The 20535-nt window shown below is 45.8% G+C and overlaps 1 protein-coding gene across 10 annotated transcripts in view; it reads right to left on the bottom strand.

Moving 5' to 3' along the window:
* Nucleotides 1-433: 433 nt before the first annotated feature.
* ELAVL2 (ELAV like RNA binding protein 2) overlaps nt 434-20535 on the bottom strand; it is a 245677-nt gene continuing 225575 nt past the window's right edge. For 7 of the 10 annotated variants that reach the window (XM_077249294.1, XM_077249297.1, XM_077249293.1 and 4 more), the window contains 2 exons: nt 8345-8386; nt 434-3200 (listed from right to left, as the gene is read on the bottom strand). In XM_077249294.1, coding sequence (XP_077105409.1) covers nt 2870-3200; nt 8345-8386 — 373 coding nt within the window. In that variant the 3' untranslated portion in view covers nt 434-2869. The remainder of the gene's footprint in view (nt 3201-8344; nt 8387-20535) is intronic. The other 3 variants (XM_077249298.1, XM_077249295.1, XM_077249299.1) reach the window with 2 other exon arrangements.

Genomic DNA, 20535 nt, shown 5'->3' on the forward strand with positions numbered 1-20535 from the left:
GGACCTGAGTGGGGACTTTTTTTGTGGATTAAGTTGAAGCTTCTGCTGTCCTGTGCCACAAACGATCGCCATGACATACCTAGGCATAATCGTTGGGAACCCCTATCTAATCAAGATGTATAGGCATGTAAAATGTTGTGAAGGAGTCAACAGATCAGACTTTCACACATGTGCAAACACCAAATATACTTAGGTTTTACAATTTTTATTTTATTTCCTCAAGTCCCCCTCTACATTGGTGCAATTGGCTGTAAAAGGTGGATGTACCTATTAATTGTAATTAACGGAGATCAATTTGCAGCAAATCGTTTTTACCTACACTTTTTTGACCAGTGTGAAAACATTACGACTACGGGAATACACTGTCAACACATAACCTTTTACTTTTTTTCAATCATAAAATGATTAAAACCAAAGAAAAAACTCAAGAATATTTTCCCTTCAACTTTGTTTATTGATGTACTAAACATGGAAAAATACAAAGGATTCAAAACACAAAATAAAACACATACAGCCTGTTAAATATAATATATATTCTGTTAAGTATTTAACAGATGTGTTAAGGTCATACAGTACAAGTTCAAAGCAAACACCAGTCTCACATTTTACCAAGTGCTCATAAAAACACTGCAAAGTGAGGATAAATTTCCATGCTCTTTTACCAATGCTAGATATATCTTTTAATAGTAGGATTGGAAATATGTATTCCAATACTGCAAAACTTATTTCAACATCTGTATATAAATATATCAAATATGTTTCTGAAAGCAGCTGTAAGGACCTGTGAAAAAGGCCATGCCATAGTTTTTAGCAAACTGAAAAGATAAGCTGGAGGAAGCCTGAAAAGGAGCATGAAAAGTTTCCTTAACACTTTGTCATACACTTACAGTATATGTACTGAACTACCATAAAATTATATGAATAAAACAAACAAAAACAAACATGTATAAAACAAAAAATTGCAGACGCAAGTTAATATAAATGAATGTTATTCATAAGCACACATTGCTCGGCCTTAGAGGAAGCATTTTAATTTGTGCAAAAATTAAATCACAAGAGAAAAATGAAAAAAAAAAGAAGCTTCAATTAATACCTGTAGAAGGCACCTAACCATCCATTTAATTGAGAATCCCACTATTACTTTCATATTTAACCATCACAATCTTTCTTAAGTGGTTTATGAATAATGTGAACTGTATTTTCCAAAGAATATACAAAATTAATTCAGTTACTTTTATACAATATACATAAATTATCACAAATGTGCACACAAATTGTATCCAGACTCCATATGATACAAATAATAAAGAGTAACAAATGAAAATTTCAAGTTCTCAGGACCAACAAAAATTATGGTGCTTACGTAACAATATAGTTACGGTACATACACAACTAAAAATACAGATACAAAAATGTCTTAATATCACTTAGCTTAACAAAATAACCGAAAGTTTAGTGAACGTAAAGCTGAGACCCAGCAGCAAAAAGATGTGTACAATCTACCAGCAATCCTCCAGAAAGCTGCAGACATCATCATGGCTAGGTTTCTTTTTCCTCTACTCAAATGATTATAGGATAATATGTACAATACATAAAAGCCCAGGTGCTAGCTTTAAACAGAATCACAATTCTTTAAGGACAAATTGTGCCACTTTGTAAGTTGCCAATGCCAACGTTTCTTACACCAAATTTTAAATTGTAGAAATAAAACTAAATTATTCAAACAAGACTGCAAGTACATCACTAAACACCATGAGCTCCTTCTGAAGGGAATGCTTTAGGAAGAGCAGATTTTTTTCACCCAAAAATCTTTTGACCGTTTAATTGTTCTTACCAGCTCATTTATAGTTAGATTTTTTTTACTCTATTAGCTTGAAAATTACAAACTGACGCGAGCAATTATAGAATAACTAGGATGACCAACAGGAAAAATTACATTAGAACCAAGCAAGAGCAATTTTTGATCCTTAATACAAAAACGCTAACAAAAAAAAGTAAAAGGGAATTAAAAAATGCACCCCTTTTATGTCACTTTCATTCCCAGAAGTAGGGCAGTATCCTCCTCTCCAAAAGTACTAATTACACACAAATATCCTGGCAAGTTTTAAAAGCTCACAAGGTTTTCATATGAAGTAGATTTTGCAAAGTATTCAAGTCAAAATAGTTTGTTCCAGGACCAGTAAAAAGTTTGTTCAAATTTTTTTATTTTGCTTTTTTATAAAAATAGATGCTTTTTCTCATTTGAAACCCACATCAAAGAGGTTCTCTCTTTGGCAAGGTACTACTTTATGAAAAGTCCGCAGTAATCTTACAATAGGCTTTATTAGAACTGGGGCCACCCTTGCCCCTAAACTTAAATAATAGTTACAACATAAAGCTTTATACTTTACAAAGAAAAAAAAAATTATGTATATATATATATATATATATATATATATATATATATATATATATATATATATATATATATATATATATATAATAACTTTTCATTAACACTGAGAAATGTATTACAGAATGAAAAAAAACATCAGAACACAAAGCTTTTTTTATCCTCAAACACAGGATCACAATAAGGTAAAAACAAATTAACGTTCTTCCCATTGCAAAAATAGTAAAAGGCCCCAATTAAAGGCATTAGAATGCAATGGGACAGGTAAAAACTTTGTTACCTAACGTCCATATTCAAACATAAAAGATAAGAAATTCATAGACCAGTAATAACAAAATCTCACAAATGTTAAGTTTCCTAAACCATAGCTAACATTGCCTACCTCACCCCCACACACAGATTAAGAACTGTCAAAGTAGAAAGCTTCTCAACTTGCCTTTGATGATTGTGTGTGTTAACAGGAGTGAGGTTAACTTGTTAAGCTTTGTGCGTTTTGCTAGTTTTGAAAGACACCTGCAAAACTCTGTCACCAAGGCGGTACCCATTAAGACTGGCGATAGCCATTGCTGCCTCATCGTAGTTTGTCATTGTCACAAAACCAAAGCCCTTGCATTTGTTTGTGTTGAAGTCACGGATCACTTTAACATTGGTGACCGCTCCAAAGGGTCCAAACATCTGCCACAAGATGCTCTCATCTGCGTCGGGTGCCAAGTTGTACACAAATATGCACCATCCAGTGCCTGCATGTCCAGGGAAGTTTATACCAGCTAAACTGGTCATACCATCGATTGTCACTGGAGAGAATCTACTAAAAAATAGAAGCAAAAAGTAACCTGTTAGCAATGCCTACTGCTAAAGTGTATAAATACACAAGTCTTTTTTTTTTTTTTTTAGAGACATGCAAACTGTTGCTTATGCAAAACATTACAATATGTTCTATACACAAAAGTGCAGAAAAGATTACACCGAGAACAACAAAAAAAAAACACACAAAAACATTGGGTGGGATGTATGACACATGGAAACAAGTGAGTTGATAAATTGTGTTTTCATAACTGGGAACTTAACAGCACATTTCATTATTATAGGGCAGTGGAGCATTAATAGAAATTATATAGTTCTCATCTGTATACCAGTCATATTTATCATGCTTACAGAGGCCATTCTAGTATATATACACACATTCACATCACACAGTATTTTAACCCCTTCGTGATCGGGCCAATTTTTACAATTCTGACCATTGTCACTTTATGCAGTTATGGGTCTGGAATGCTTCAACGGATCCCACCGATTCGAAGATTGTTTTTTTGCGACATTGTACTTCACGTTAGTGGTAAAGTTTCTTTCGATATGATTTGCATTTATTTATCGAAAAAAAAACACGGAAATTTGGCAAAAATTTGGAAATTTTCAAACTTCATTTTTGTGCCATTAAATAAGAGTGCTGTCACACAAAATAGTTAATAAATAACATTTCCCACATGTCTACATCAGCACAATTTTTGAAACAATTTTTCTGTTAGGACGTCATAAGGGTTAAAAGTTGACCAGCGATTTCTCATTTTTCCAACAAAATTTACAATATATATATATATTTTTTTTTTTAGGGACCACCTCACATTTGAAGTGAGTTTGGGGGTCAATGTAACAGAAAATACCCAAAAGTGACACCATACTAAAAACTGCACACCTTAAGGTGCACAAAACCACATTCAAGACGTTTATTAACCCTTCAGGTGCTTCACATGAACTAAAGCAGTGTGTGGAAGGAAAAAATTTTACTTTTTTCACAAAAAAGTTACTTTGGAACCAAACTTATTTTCACAAGGGTATCGGGGAAAAAATGGACAACAAAATTTGTTGTGCAGTTTCTCCTGAGAACGCGATACCCCGTATATGGGGAAAAGTCACTGTTTGGATGGCAGGGCTCAGAAGGGAGGGAGCACCGTTTTACTTTTTTGAACCCAAAATAGCCTGGAATCAATGGTGGGCACCATGCTGCGTTAGGAGACCCCAGGGTGTACCTAAACAGTGGAACCCCCCCCAATTATAACTCCAACCCTAACACAGCCCTAATTCCAACCCTAAACCCTAGGAAGTGCGGGGGGGGGATGGGGGGGGCTGGAGGGTATAGGGGACCCCATTTCTCTCTCCTCTGATGTGCTAGATCATATCAGAGGAGAGAGAAATAAATAGGAAATCTGATTTTTTTTTATTATGTGAATAACGATGATAACACTGGGGACGGTAAAAACAGACCCGAATCATTTACTCCGGTGTCTCAGCTACCCCTGAGAGCAGAGACCCCGGAGGTCTTCCAACGCTAGGGGGCACTATAACCGTATTTCTCAGCGCCAGTAAAGAGCATTGCTGAGGCATAAGTACCTTTAACTGCTGCTGTTGAAAGGTGTATCGGTGGTCGTTAAGGGGATAAATACATCACTTACACTACAAGGCCATGACCAAGCTATAGTAAAGTTAAGTACAGTTTTAGAATATGCTACCCAGAATACAATGAAGAATTAAAAGAGGTCAGTCTTAACTGAAAGTGTGGTGGAGTACAATGACCCAAATGAGAATGCCTCCTAATAACTGGCATATTTTTTGGGTAGTCCATGCACAAGGAAAGCAATTCTACTTATGAGTTGGTGAAGAATTTGCAAAAAAAAAAAAAGGCTAAGTTCTGTAATAAATTATGGTAAATCTGTTAGTCTATCGGAGGGCCCACTATTTTCTTTTCAAAAGTATATAAAAAAAAAAATCACAGGAAGTTGTACTTTTTGTGCAAATGTGGCTATTACTCTTTAAAGGGAACTTGTTACCACATATTTCCCATATAATCTATGGCCACCACCTTTCCACTTTGTGTTACAGCATTCTGGAATGCTGCATATAAGTCTCCAAGCCACCCTGCAAAACAACAAAAAAAGACCTTTTATTAAATCACCTAAGGGGCCGTCCGGTCCGATGGGCGTATCTGGTGCTTCCCCCTCCTATGATTTGTGAGGATGATGTAACCTACGTCATCCACACTATTCCAAATTGAATAGAGAAGTCCTCCTACACAGAAGTGTGACTTAGAACAGTGTGAATGATGTAGGAAGCAGAGAAGGATGACATTGCAAGAAGAGGAGAGGCGCCGGATCAAGACCAGAAACGCCCAATGGACCCATATGCGAGTACAATAAAAGGTTGTTTTTGTTTTGTGGGGCGACTTGAAGACGTGCTGTAACACAGGGCTAAAAGATGGTGGCCGTTGGTTATATGGAAAAAGATGGTGACAAGTTCCTTTTATCACATATATAGCAACCATATCATATTTTTGAACTATAAGACATTATTTTTGCAAAAAAAGCTTGCTAAATAAAAGAACGCTCATAAAATGCTCTGTCCAATGGGTGAGAAAACTGTTCCCCGTATCAAGCTGTCAAATACGGTCTTGAATGTACAGAGGGACAGAGCATGACCTGGGAAGGGGATCCTGACTAATTAGGAAAGCGGACATCAGCACTACAATGAGTAAAATTCTTGGTGCACTTACTAATGTAAATTAAGGCTGTAATAATGGCCACACATGTACAAAAAGACTTACACTTTGCAGGAGACTGGGCTGCAGATTCTCATACAGTTGTGTCTGTGCTCTGGAAACACTATACATGAAGTGTATATGTGTGACTCCTCGGATTTGTGTATCGTTAAAAAATCAGCTTCAGCCACCTTCACAAATGTGGGCTGGAATAGCTTCTATATACGCGCCTAGCTAGATTGTGAGGAGTATTTAGGCAGAGTAAGAAGCCATTAATGTACCACACCAAGCATATATTTATCCAAAATAAATTGCTCCTGACACTTATAAACTATGGTAGAAGCACTGAAAAATAATCTAAATTTTTCCCTAGAACATCAAGAAGTATTAGTAAAAAATATTAATATTTTTTATTTTTTCAATCTAGGGGGTGTCTTATAGTCCAAAAACAGTAAATTGGTCAACTTACTGCAAAAATAATTATTTTTCTATTGGCCATTTAGACCACTTCAGTAGTGGCCAAATCATATGTATTTACTTCTGGTCCATAGCGCGTTTGTTGCAAAAGGGGAAAAAAAACAAAATTATCTTTCAGAAGGTCCTTTTTGCTTTTCATGTTCGAGTACACCACCATTTTTATGATAAGAAATAAATCTAGTAGAAGGATATACAGAAATTGGATATTCATGTGCATGAGCCCCCACAAAGATTATTTATATATACTACATAGTACATGTAGTAATGGCTGCTCACTTTCCCCAGTCCCACACGCCCGGTGCCTCGGAGTGATCCTAGACTCTGCCCTCTCTTTCAAGTCTCATATCCAAGCCCTTGCCTCCTCCTACCATCTCAAACTCAAAAATATTTCCCGGGTCCGTGCATTCCTTGACCGGGACACCACAAAAACACTAGTGCATGCCCTTATCTCCCGCCTTGACTACTGCAACCTCCTACTTCTCTGGCCTCCCCTCTAGCACCACTCCAATCCATACTACACTCTGCTGCCCGACTAATCCACCTGTCTCCCAGCTACTCCCCAGCCTCTCCCCTATGCCAGGCCCTTCACTGGCTTCCTATCGCCCAGAGACTCCAGTTCAAAACTTTTACAATGACATACAAAGTCATCCACAACCTGTCTCCTCCATACATCTCTGACATGGTCTCCCTGTACTTACATACCTACATGCAACCTTCAATCCTCTCAAGATCTTCTTCTCTACTCCCCTCTTATCTCCTCTTTCCACAACCGCATCCAAGACTTCTCCCGTGCTTCCCCCATACTCGAACTCTCTACCCCAACACATCAGACTCTCGCCTACCATAGAAACCTTCAAAAAGAACCTGAAGACTCACCTCTTCCGACAAGCCTACAGCCTGCAGTGATCCTCAACCTACTGAACCGCCGCACGACCAGCTCTACCCTCTCCTAGTGTATCCTCACCCATCCCCTGCAGACTGAGACCACGTGGGCAGGGTCCTCCCTCCTTATGTACCTGTGTGCCTTGTTTTTTTTGCTCATGTTTAATGTACTTGTCTATATTTGCCCCCTATTCACATGTAAAGCGCCATGGAATAAATGGTGCTATATAAATGTACAATAATAATAGTACATAAATAAGACTGCCTTTAAGAACCCAGACATTTTTCTTCATTTTTGCAGTTTAGAGTTTGAGCAGTTTTGAATGATACCATTCACTGTGCCATATAGTGTACTGAAAAAATAGAAAGAAAAAAAAAATTTGTCTTTTTTGCAGAGTAAATTGTGATCTGGCAATGTAATTCCCCAGTTTAGTACAATTATTTCACAGTGTCACTCCCGTCAGTGTCCAGCAAAAATCGACCTGCCAGCAGCTCAAGTGTTTCATGGAGTGATTCCAAGTTCACATTTCAATACAAGTCTATGAGAACCAAGTTCTGGCCTCATTCTGACTCTCAGACATGCAGTGATGGATTGTGACGCAGCTTCTGACTTCCAGCCAGTCAGAAGCTGCGTTCACGAGATCTCGACACGGGACTGTAGCGGTGCCGAAAAACTTTGAATACACCGGAGGGTGAGTGTACAACCGGGGGCAGGAGGCTTTCATTTAAAGTGCCACTTCAGGACTGAAAAAAACAAACAGCTGGAGTGGCACTAAGGCATTCAGCAACAGTGGTGTACTTTAATATGATCTATGCAACAGTAAATTTGTTACTTAATGAAGATTATTTATTTACTCATTACATTTACATATATGAAATGAAATCATACCAACACAGAATGGAATAAAAAAGAATGACAATATGGATCCAAAATGTGATTTGCCTTACAAAAATGAAGACAATGAGGAAAAAGGTAGCTTTCAGTCACAAGCGTATACTGAAGTGAAGACACAAACTAAAAACAATGCACAAGGACAAGTGCCACAACTTGAAAAAGAAATTACCTCTTTATTCCTCCATAAGCCATATTGAGCAAATTGTCCAACCTGCAAAACACATTTGGCAGATTGTTCAGTCTTGGCACAAACTGCCTTTTTAAAATTATGTGGTGCGTTAGACCTGACCAACAAATATCTTTGGTTACCACATGCGGGTGGCAATCCAATACCAATTGTCCTTTGAATACGTGAATTTAGGTGTTTTTGCACATAATCCTGGATCACCACTTTTAGTCCATGGAATTAACAATTGTAGCAATGCAAGCACAATAATAGACTTGTTTGTTTACATCAAGGTAAATAAAAGCAGTCACTGGATTACTAACTGTACAATGCAAAATTTGGAAAGAAATCCTAAAAAAATAACCTGAATTTAGAGATTTTCCAGTAAGACGCCCGAAAAGGTGTTCAGTCTCTATGGAACTGATAGATTACAGAATACCACTCACTGCTTCAATATTTGCAATTTTGAGGATTGTGGGCATCTCCGCATTTGGACCCCCACTGATAAATGTGATTACAGAATATAAGGCCAGACTGCTCTGAATGAAAACTTTTCTAAACGAGACATTCTTTTGCTGAGGTACGCATTAAAACTTAATCTTTGCGATGATACCATCTGAGCTACCAGAAGCATGATTGGGGTGTTGGATTATCGTTCTGAACGGCACCAGGGTGATTTGGCTTGGGGGCCCAACAGGTTCCACTTAGTTAAATTCCTGGCAAATATTCATAATTCAATGGACTGACTAAAGGTAATGACTTAAAGGGGTTGTCCGGTCTAAAAACTACAAGTCTGCAGTCACACTGATTGTAAACCTATGAATCCTCACATTGTGAGGATTCTCTGGAGCTCTGGGAAAGGCGACCATATTACCGCAAGCATGCAATATACATATTCATGGCCACAATCCGACTACAGTTTCCGGCCTCGATCAACACACTTGCATTGAGCGAGGCAGTGCCCTATCACAGTCAGAATGTGGTTGGGAGTATACATAATGTATATTTTCGGTCACATGAACACCTTTGCACCGGAGAATACGCAGAGCGTGCACGATGTGAAGATTCACAGAGTGACTGCAGATTTGTAGTTTTAAACCGGACAACCTCTTTAATTTAAGTAATTAAACAAAATGGAGAAGTAGACTGGCTAAGAACAATCAAACAATATTTTTATACATTTATACAAGTCTTGAATCAACTGTTCCTGCTGGGGACAGCTTGAGAAAGACTATTCTTATAAAGGGGTTGCCAGTACATAACATGTCCTTTCTAAATAACCATCTTTACAACCTAACCACTTTTGTAATTAACTTTATTATACAATACAAAAACCCCCACAAATGTAGCAAAAAAAACCAAACCTACAGCGGAATAGAAGGAACGCAATCAAAAATCCAGAATAAACAGTGAATACTTACTAAATATCTATACTAAAATAGCTACAACTAATATGGTACAGGACAAAACAGCAAATGATTGATTAACGTGTGATCTATACAAGTAGTACAGACACAGGAGAAAGAATCAAAAGACAGCTGCATTAAGTTAAACATAATATTGTGGCACCAGTATCCAATTACATCATCGTGAAGCTTCATACACATAGTAGAACTAGCCTGTGTAGTATAAGGAAACTATTGAATATGCACCAATGTATCAAATACTAGTGTAAAATAGAGATACCATGCACAGTAATAGTCAAAAAGGCAGATGACCATGCATCAAAGCAGCATAGTAGATCACCAATTACATTTGGCCATTGCAGGGCCGGACTGGCCATCGGGCAGTTCTGGCAAATGCCAGAAGGGCCGGTGGCAGTAGTGGGCCGCTCGAGTGTGCAGCTGTCGGCACACTCTCCCCGCTGTCGGCGCACTCCCGGCCCCGCATTCAACTATACCGGCGTCTATGACGCCGGTACAGTTGAATGCAATGATGGAGGAGAGAGAGTCTGCTGACGCTTCCTCTCCCATCATTCCCCGCTCTGCCTGCCGCTGACACTGCGGGTGCGCGATGACGTCATATCATCGCGCACCTGCTGTGTGACCGGGCGGGCAGACTGTGACTGCTGAGACCAGAGCCAGAGCAGCGCGGGGCAGGAGGAAAGGTGAGTAGAGTGTTTTTTTTTTTTTAATCAATGAGTGATGACTGGATTGTGGAGCTATGGGGGGGGGGGGGGGGGGCTGTGCTGCATTCCATTCTATGGGCCTCTGCTGCATTATATTCTATGGGGCTGGCTGCATTCCATTCTATGGGCCTCTGCTGCATTATATTCTATGGGGCTGGCTGCATTCCATTCTATGGGCCTCTGCTGCATTATATTCTATGGGGCTGGCTGCATTCCATTCTATGGGCCTCTGCTGCATTATATTCTATGGGGCTGGCTGCATTCCATTCTATGGGCCTCTGCTGCATTATATTCTATGGGGCTGGCTGCATTCCATTCTATGGGCCTCTGCTGCATTATATTCTATGGGGCTGGCTGCATTCCATTCTATGGGCCTCTGCTGCATTATATTCTATGGGGCTGTGCTGCATTCCATTCTATGGGCCTGTGCTGCATTATATTCTATGGGCCTGTGCTGCATTATATTCTTTGGGGGCTGGCTGCATTACATTCTATGGGGGCTGTGCTGCATTACATTCTATGGTGGCTGTGCTGCATTACATTCTATGGGGGCTGGCTGTATTACATTCTATGGGGGCTGTGCTGCATTACATTCTATGGGGGCTGGCTGCATTACATTCTATGGGGGCTGTGCTGCATTACATTCTATGGTGGCTGGCTGCATTACATTCTATGGGGGCTGGCTGCATTACATTCTATGGGGGCTGGCTGCATTACATTCTATGGGGGCTGGCTGTATTACATTCTATGGGGGCTGGCGGTATTACATTCTATGGGGGCTGGCGGTATTACATTCTATGGGGGCTGGCGGTATTACATTCTATGGGGCTGTGCTGCATTACATTCTATGGGGGCTGTGCTGCATTACATTCTATGGGGCTGTGCTGTATTACATTCTATGGGGGCTGAGCTGTAATGCTGGATACAGCTGTAATTATATGTTATATAGTCGTGTTACACTCCCCTCACTTCTTGTAGCCTACAAGTGTACAAAGATTATACAGTCACCATGTGACAAGTGGGCCTGTGTGACTTCAAATGCCAGGGCTGAATTTTAGTCCCAGTCCGGCCCTGGGCCATTGTGATAAATTGTATGGGGCTGTAGAACACCAATGCACATTTCACTGCCACCTGCAGTTTCATGAGGATGTATTTGAGCACCATGCTAGGATGAATAAATAGTGTGCCTAATAATAATTGGCCAGTGATCAGTGAGGGTGTGACTGTCCTGTTGCTTCAACGCAGTGAAGCTGGCGATAGTCATCCGCATCATGAGTGCATATGACCATGTAGGGATCACATAGTTGCACGGGCGATCCATCACTGGAATAAGCATTGCTCCACAGTGTCGGATCAGTGTCATTCCAGCGATGTGTCTCCTAAGCAGCTGACTATATGACCCTGACATGGTCCTGTGCCCCCCGTGATATATGCGTTGAGCGCCGGCTTCACTGCATTGCAGTAACAGGCTCACTGATTAAATAGTGTGCCTAATGTAAATAATTGAACACCCCAACATGGCACTCAAATACCTCCTGTCGAAACCGCAGGTGGCGGTGAAACATGTGAAACAGCCCCATACTATCACAGTGGTCAAAAGGTAATTATAGTCATTTTTACCATGCTACTATGCCATTTGAATAAATTAACATTGCTTTTTTCACCATTACTGTGCATAGCAAATTTGTCCATTTTACTATAGAAATATACATCATCTGATAAACAACATTGGTACCTATGCAATCGTTTTTCATTATACTACATAGATGGGCTAGTTCTATTATGTTTTTGCAGCCTCATGATCATGTACTTGAATACTGATGTAACAATATTGGACGTTATTACTAGTGATGAGCGAATATGCTCAGATGACATGTTAGAGTCCCTGAGCCTCAATGTTTTGCGGCTGTTAGGCAACCCCTGCATGTGTTGCAGCTATCTAACAGCTGCACAACATGAAGCCGCAAGGACTCGAATATATTATCGAAGCATGCCCAAGATACTGGGATAACAAGTTATCCTAGCATGTTCGCTCATCACTACTTATTACGTAAAGGGGTTGTCTACTACTAGGACAACCCCTTCTCAATCTAAATGTTTGACCGCGATAAAATAGGAAAAGCCTATACGCTCCTCTTGTGGTGACGCTGCTCCAGCGGTGTCAGCACTCACGGTCCCGGGGCTCTCATGCAGTTGCATGAAACGTGATGCCCAATCAGCATTGGCACCATTGTCACCACCTTCGTACAAATTGAACATGAAAAGGAAGTCAGATTAACTGCAGCCCAGACTTCCTCTTTATGTTTTATTTTACAGAAGGTGGGAAAGGGTCACCAGCACTGATTGGGCTGATTACTGATTTCGGGGGACATCTCCCTCAACCCCGGTCCCTCCATTCCCCAACCTCTACCCTACCTCATATCAAAACCGTACTAACCTTATTAATATTACTTGCACTCCCTCATCTCTCTTTCAATTGTGCCCTTTGGAATCCACGGTCTGTATGTAACAAGCTTCCTTTCCTGCACAACTACTTTCTGAACAGCTCTCTGAATCTGTTGGCCCTCACTGAAACCTGGATCCAGGACTCTGACACTGTCTGCCCTGCAGCCATTTCCCATGGTGGCTTACAATTCTCTCATTCCCCAAGACCCACAAACAGACATGGTGGAGTCGGCACACTCTTGTTCCCACAATGCACGTTCCAGGTTATACCCCCAGTTCCATCACTCTCATTCCCTTCTTTTGAGGTCCACACCATCAGGCTCTTTCGTCCCCTCTCCCTCAGAGTAGCGGTCATATACCGTCCCCCAGGCTCACCCACCCACTTCCTGGACTATTTTTCTGCCTGGCTGCCGCACTTCATGTCCTCAGAACTCCCAACCCTTATCCTGGGAGACTTCAACATCCCCATTAACAGCCCCACTTCCACATCTGCATACCAGCTTCTATCACTAACCACTTCTCTAGGCCTCTCACAGCTCTCAACCTCTGAAACATACAAAGACGGTAACACCCTGGACATGGTCTTTGTCCGGCTCTGTTCAATCTCCTACCTAGATAACTCACCGCTTCCCCTTCTCTGACCTCAACATTCTATCCTTCACACTCAATTCCTCACCCACCCCAGCACTCTCCTACCTACCACACATTCAGAAATCTACATGCCATTAACCCTCATACACTTTCAGACTCCCTACACTCATCGTTGTCCCCAATCTCTTCTTTTTGCTGTCCTGATCTGGCTGTACATCACTATGACACTCTTAGAAGCACCCTTGACCAAGTAGCTCCCCTCACCCTCAGAACCTCCAAACACAGAGTGAAACAGCCCTGGCTCACATCGCAAACCCGATTTCTCCAGCGATGCTCTAAGAGTGCTGAACGCTTATGGAGGAAAACACGCACACCAGAAGACTTCATACACTTCAAATTTATGTTAAGGACCTATAACTCTGCCCTTCACCTCGCCAAACAGTCCTACTACACCACCCTGATCTCCTCACTACCCAACAACCCCAAGAATCTTTTTAACACCTTTCACTCCCTCCTCAGGCCAAAAGCACAAGACCCTATCAGACATTTGTGCTGATGACCTGGCTTCCCACTTTATAGAGAAAATAGACAATATCCGTCAGGAAATCCACTCCCAGACACCAAGTGCAATGACTCCCATCCCTCTCTGCATCTCCCCTGGCTCACTCTCCACATTCGATCCCATCACAGAAGAAGTCTACAAACACCTCTCCTTTTCTCGTCCGACTACATGCACCACCGACCCCATTCCCTCACACCTCCTCCAGTCTCTCTCTCTAGTCGTCACAACTCACCTAACTAAAATTTTTAATATCTCCCTCTCCTCTGCATTTTCCCCTCCTCCTTCAAACACTATCATTACTCCATTACTAAAAATGCCCACCATCGACCCATCCTGCACAAACAACTACAGACCGGTCTCCAATCTCCCCTTCATCTCAAAACTCTTGGAGCGCCTGATCTACTCCCGCCTTACCAGTTACCTCTCCACTCGTTCCCTCCTAAACCCTTCACAGTCCGGTTTCCGCCCCCTACATTTGACAGAAACTGCACTGATCAAGGTGACCAATGACCTTCTGACAGCAAAATGTAACGGTGACTACTCTACTCATTCTCCTCGACCTTTCTGCAGCTTTCGACACTGTTGACCACCCTCTCCTACTCTCTACGCTCCAGTCTCTAGGCATTAAGGATACTGCTCTCTCCTGCTTCTCCTCCTAGCTTTCTGACCGCTCCTTCAGTGTTCTGTTCTCTGGCTCCACTTTGCCTCCTCTTCCTCTCACTGTCGGGGTACCTCAGGGCTCAGTCCTTGGCCCCCTTCTCTTCCCTCTACACAGCCCCAATTGGACAGACCATCAGCAGATTTGGCTTTCAGTACCATCTTTATGCTGATGACAACTATACACGTCATTCCCTGACCTTACCCCCGCTGTACTACAGAACGCCACTGACTGTCTGCAGTCTCCAACATCATGTCCGCTCTCTATCTGAAACTCAACCTCTCCAAAACTGAACTTCTTCTGCTCCCGCCTTCTACTAAACTCCCTAAATCTGACATTTCCCTCTCCGTGGGTGGCACCATAATAACACCCCGGCAGCAGGCACGCTGTCTGGTTGTTATGTTTGACTCCGATCTCTCCTTCACCTCCCACATACATTCTCTTGCCCGCTCGTGCAGCTTACACCTAAAGAACATCTCTAGAATCTGCCCTTTTCTCACCATGGAGACAACAAAAACCCTCACTGTTGCCCTAATCCACTCCCGCCTGGACTACTGCAATGCTCTATTAATTGGCCTCCCCCTTACTCTACTTTCCGCTCTCCAGTCTATTCTTAATGCGGCAGCCAGGGTTGTCCATCTGGCTAATCGTTACTCAGATGCATCTGCCGTTACTCAGATGCATCTGCTCTTCGCCAGTCATTACACTGGCTGCCCATTCATTACAGGATACAATTCAAAGCACTTGTTCTCACCCACAAAGCTCTCCACAGTGCGACACCCCCTTACATCTCCTCCCTCATTTCTGTCTATCGGCCTAGCCGACCGCTGGGCTCTGCAAATGACTTTCGACTAACCTCTGGACTAATCTGTACCTCCCACTCCCGACTACAAGACTTCTCCCGTGCTGCGCCAATCCTCTGGAATGCACTACCCCAAGATATTAGGACCATCCACAACTTGTATAGTTTTAGGCGCTCGCTCAAAACACATTTGTTCAGAGCGGCCTACCACGTTCACTAATCAAAGTCATTTTATGTTTGGGTGTTTGTAGCCCATTCACTATCTCCATCTACCCCCACCCCCTGAAGATGGCTGGACCATCATTGTAAATACATCATTGTAAATACACACCTGTACTTTGTATCTCCCCCACCTCATTGTAGATTGTAAGCTCTCACGAGCAGGGTCATCTTATTTTGCTTTATTATTGTATTGTTAACGTTGTTACCTATGACTGTTGTGTTTGAAACTGTTAAACTGTAAAGCGCTGCGGAATATGTTGGCGCTATATAAAGATTACTATTATTATTGGGCACCAGGCACTCACCACGTGTCACACAACCACACGAGATCCCCGGAACCTTGAGTGCAGACACTGCTGGATCGGCGCTGGCACGGGAGGGGAGTATCAGCTTTCTTATTTTATCAGGGTCAAACATTTAGATCGAGAAAGGGTTGTCCTAGTAGCGGACAACCCCTTTAATGGTGATATCTTGATCTCTCTCGTGTATATACTACTTGTATAGATCACATGTTGATCTATCATTTGCCAAGTATCATCAATTGCAGTTTTTTTGTATTATTATTTAATACTGATTGTTTATTAAGTTTTTTTGATTGTGCTCTTTTCCACTGTAGGTTTCTAATTATACAATAACCTACATTTCTCCCCATATATCCAATCCCTAAATGTGATTTCATTTACTGCACTCCTTGTGACGTTTAGTTTGTGAACAGTCTCTAAAGGGACGTCATAAGAGGCTGGGATTGAATTCACTTCCCTGCAGCATCTTATCTCCCCTCCTGGAACAGAATGCAACAAGGGGCAGCGCTGAAGTTAAAGTTTATTGCACCACTGCCCTCTCTATGTCATAGATCAACACAGACTCTGTGGGAGAAATGAGAGCAGCGCCAGCATTCTACCTTTATCTGGTGGCGAGAGACACCAGAGGTGCCCCCCCCCCACAGCTTCCAGCATCGCCCTCAAATTAATGGTCATCGGGGGAAGAAACTGGTGTCGCTCTCTGCGTCTATACTCTACTACTTAACTATGCCTTTTACAGTAAGAAGCAGTGGCTGAGATAGAAGAGAGTTACGGCACTACACTCACATCACCCACAGATTCTATTGCCATGACCATGTAATCCAGGTAGTCTTCAGAGGGCAGCGATGCAAGAAGCTATAGTAACTTATCAAAATAAAGATGCAGGATGCCGATTATATTCTGTTGACAATTCCCAGGGCATGCTGGGACTGAAATGTCATTAGAAGAGAAAGGAAGTCAAAAATAGAGGGAACTGTATGGAATTTTCAACTGATGTACATTACATAAGTACCGTATATACTCGAGTATAAGCCGAGATTTTCAGCCCAAATTTTTGGGCTGAAAGTGCCCCTCTCGGCTTATACTCGAGTCACGGTCTGTGGCAGGGTCGGCGGGTGAGGGGGAGAGGGCGCTGAGGCATACTTACCTAGTCCCGGCGATCCTGACGCTCCCCCTGCCCGTCACACTGTCTCCGGGTGCCGCAGCTCTTCCCCTGCACAGCGGTCACGTGGGACCGCTCATTAAACTTATGAATATGTACTCCACTCCCATAGGGGTGGAGCCGCATATTCATTTCTCTAATCAGCGGTGCCGGTGACCGCTGATAGAGGAAGAGGCTGCGGCACCCGGAGACCAGCTGTCCGGGGGAAGGAGCGGGACGCCGGGAGCAGGTAAGTATCGCATATTTACCTATCCTCGTTCCACACGCCGGGCGCCGCTCCGTCTTCCCGGCGTCTCTCCGCTCTGACTGTTCAGATCAGAGGGCGCGATGACGCATATAGTGTGCGCGGCGCCCTCTGCCTGATCAGTCAGTGCGGAGAGACGCCGGGACGCTGAGGAGCTGCAAGCAAGAAAGGAGAGTATGTGTTTTTTTTTTAATTGCAGCAGCAGCAGCGTTATATATGGCACAGATTTATGTGGAGCATCTATGGGGCCAAACTGAACGCTGCAGAGCATTCCATATGGGGCAGCTTTATGAGCATCTATGGGGCCAAACTGAACGGTGCAGAGCATATAGGGCACAGCTTTATAATGAGCATCTATGGGGCCAAACTGAACGGTGCAGAGCATATAGGGCACAGATTTATAAGGAGCATCTATGGGGCCATAATGAACGGTGCAGAGCATATATGGCACAGCTTTATGTGGAGCATCTATAGGGCCATAATGAACGGTGCAGAGCATTGTATATGTGGCACAGCTTTATATGGAGCATCTATGGGGCCATAATGAACGGTGCAGAGCATTCTATATGGCACAGCTGTATATGGATAACTAGCTATTGAACCCGTTCTACGCCCGGGTGGCGAGCATTTATATTGGTATATGGTCTCCATCCTGTCATGTGCTGCTCCCATCCCGCGCCCCCATCCTGTCATGTGCTGCTCCCATCCCGCGCCCCCATCCTGTCATGTGCTGCTCCCATCCCGCGCCCCCATCCTGTCATGTGCTGCTCCCATCCCGCGCCCCCATCCTGTCATGTGCTGCTCCATCCCGCGCCCCCATCCTGTCATGTGCTGCTCCATCCCGCGCCCCCATCCTGTCATGTGCTGCTCCATCCCGCGCCCCCATCCTGTCATGTGCTGCTCCATCCCGCGCCCCCATCCTGTCATGTGCTGCTCCATCCCGCGCCCCCATCCTGTCATGTGCTGCTCCATCCCGCGCCCCCATCCTGTCATGTGCTGCTCCATCCCGCGCCCCCATCCTGTCATGTGCTGCTCCATCCCGCGCCCCCATCCTGTCATGTGCTGCTCCATCCCGCGCCCCCATCCTGTCATGTGCTGCTCCATCCCGCGCCCCCATCCTGTCATGTGCTGCTCCATCCCGCGCCCCCATCCTGTCATGTGCTGCTCCATCCCGCGCCCCCATCCTGTCATGTGCAGAGCGCGGGCGGCTGTGCAGAGCGCGGGCGGCTGTGCAGAGCGCGGGCGGCTGTGCAGAGCGCGGGCGGCTGTGCAGAGCGCGGGCGGCTGTGCAGAGCGCGGGCGGCTGTGCAGAGCGCGGGCGGCTGTGCAGAGCGCGGGCGGCTGTGCAGAGCGCGGGCGGCTGTGCAGAGCGCGGGCGGCTGTGCAGAGCGCGGGCGGAGGTGAGTGCGGGCGGCTGCGCGTGGCGGTGCTGAGTGCGGGCGGCTGAGCGTGGCTGTGGAGAGTTCGGGCGGCTGTGCGTGGCGGTGGCGAGTGCGGGCGGCTGTGCGTGGCGGTGGCGAGTGCGGGCGGCTGTGCGTGGCGGTGGCGAGTGCGGGCGGCTGTGCGTGGCGGTGGCGAGTGCGGGCGGCTGTGCGTGGCGGTGGCGAGTGCAGGCGGCTGTGCGTGGCGGTGGCGAGTGCGGGCGGCTGTGCGTGGCGGTGGCGAGTGCGGGCGGCTGTGCGTGGCGGTGGCGAGTGCGGGCGGCTGTGCGTGGCGGTGGCGAGTGCGGGCGGCTGTGCGTGGCGGTGGCGAGTGCGGGCGGCTGTGCGTGGCGGTGGCGAGTGCGGGCGGCTGTGCGTGGCGGTGGTGAGTACGGGCGGCTGTGCGTGGCGGTGGTGAGTACGGGCGGCTGTGCGTGGCGGTGGTGAGTACGGGCGGCTGTGCGTGGCGGTGGTGAGTACGGGCGGCTGTGCGTGGCGGTGGTGAGTACGGGCGGCTGTGCGTGGCGGTGGTGAGTGCGGACGGCTGTGCGTGGCGGTGGTGAGTGCGGGCAGCTGTGGTGACTGCGGGCGGCTGTGCGTGGCGGTGGTGAGTGCGGGCGGCTGTGCGTGGCGGTGGTGAGTGCGGGCGGCTGTGCGTGGCGGTGGTGAGTACGGGCGGCTGTGCGTGGCGGTGGTGAGTACGGGCGGCTGTGCGTGGCTCTGATGAGTGTGGGCGGCTGTGCGTGGCTCTGGTGAGTGTGGGCGGCTGTGCGTGGCTCTGGTGAGTGTGGGCGGCTGTGCGTGGCTCTGGTGAGTGTGGGCGGCTGTGCGTGGCTCTGGTGAGTGTGGGCGGCTGTGCGTGGCTCTGATGAGTGTGGGCGGCTGTGCGTGGCTCTGATGAGTGTGGGCGGCTGTGCGTGGCTCTGATGAGTGTGGGCGGCTGTGCGTGGCGGTGGTGAGTACGGGCGGCTGTGCGTGGCGGTGGTGAGTACGGGCGGCTGTGCGTGGCGGTGGTGAGTACGGGCGGCTGTGCGTGGCGGTGGTGAGTGCGGACGGCTGTGCGTGGCGGTGGCGAGTGCGGGCGGCTGTGCGTGGCGGTGGCGAGTGCGGGCGGCTGTGCGTGGCGGTGGTGAGTGCGGGCGGCTGTGCGTGGCGGTGGTGAGTGCGGGCGGCTGTGCGTGGCGGTGGTGAGTACGGGCGGCTGTGCGTGGCGGTGGTGAGTACGGGCGGCTGTGCGTGGCGGTGGTGAGTGCGGACGGCTGTGCGTGGCGGTGGTGAGTGCGGGCAGCTGTGGTGACTGCGGGCGGCTGTGCGTGGCGGTGGTGAGTGCGGGCGGCTGTGCGTGGCGGTGGTGAGTGCGGGCGGCTGTGCGTGGCGGTGGTGAGTACGGGCGGCTGAGCGTGGCGGTGGTGAGTACGGGCGGCTGTGCGTGGCTCTGATGAGTGTGGGCGGCTGTGCGTGGCTCTGGTGAGTGTGGGCGGCTGTGCGTGGCTCTGGTGAGTGTGGGCGGCTGTGCGTGGCTCTGGTGAGTGTGGGCGGCTGTGCGTGGCTCTGGTGAGTGTGGGCGGCTGTGCGTGGCGGTGGTGAGTGCGGGCGGCTGTGCGTGGCGGTGGTGAGTACGGGCGGCTGAGCGTGGCGGTGGTGAGTACGGGCGGCT

The sequence above is a fragment of the Ranitomeya variabilis genome, chromosome 1, assembly GCF_051348905.1.
Source record: "Ranitomeya variabilis isolate aRanVar5 chromosome 1, aRanVar5.hap1, whole genome shotgun sequence".
Classification (NCBI taxonomy): domain Eukaryota; kingdom Metazoa; phylum Chordata; class Amphibia; order Anura; family Dendrobatidae; genus Ranitomeya; species Ranitomeya variabilis.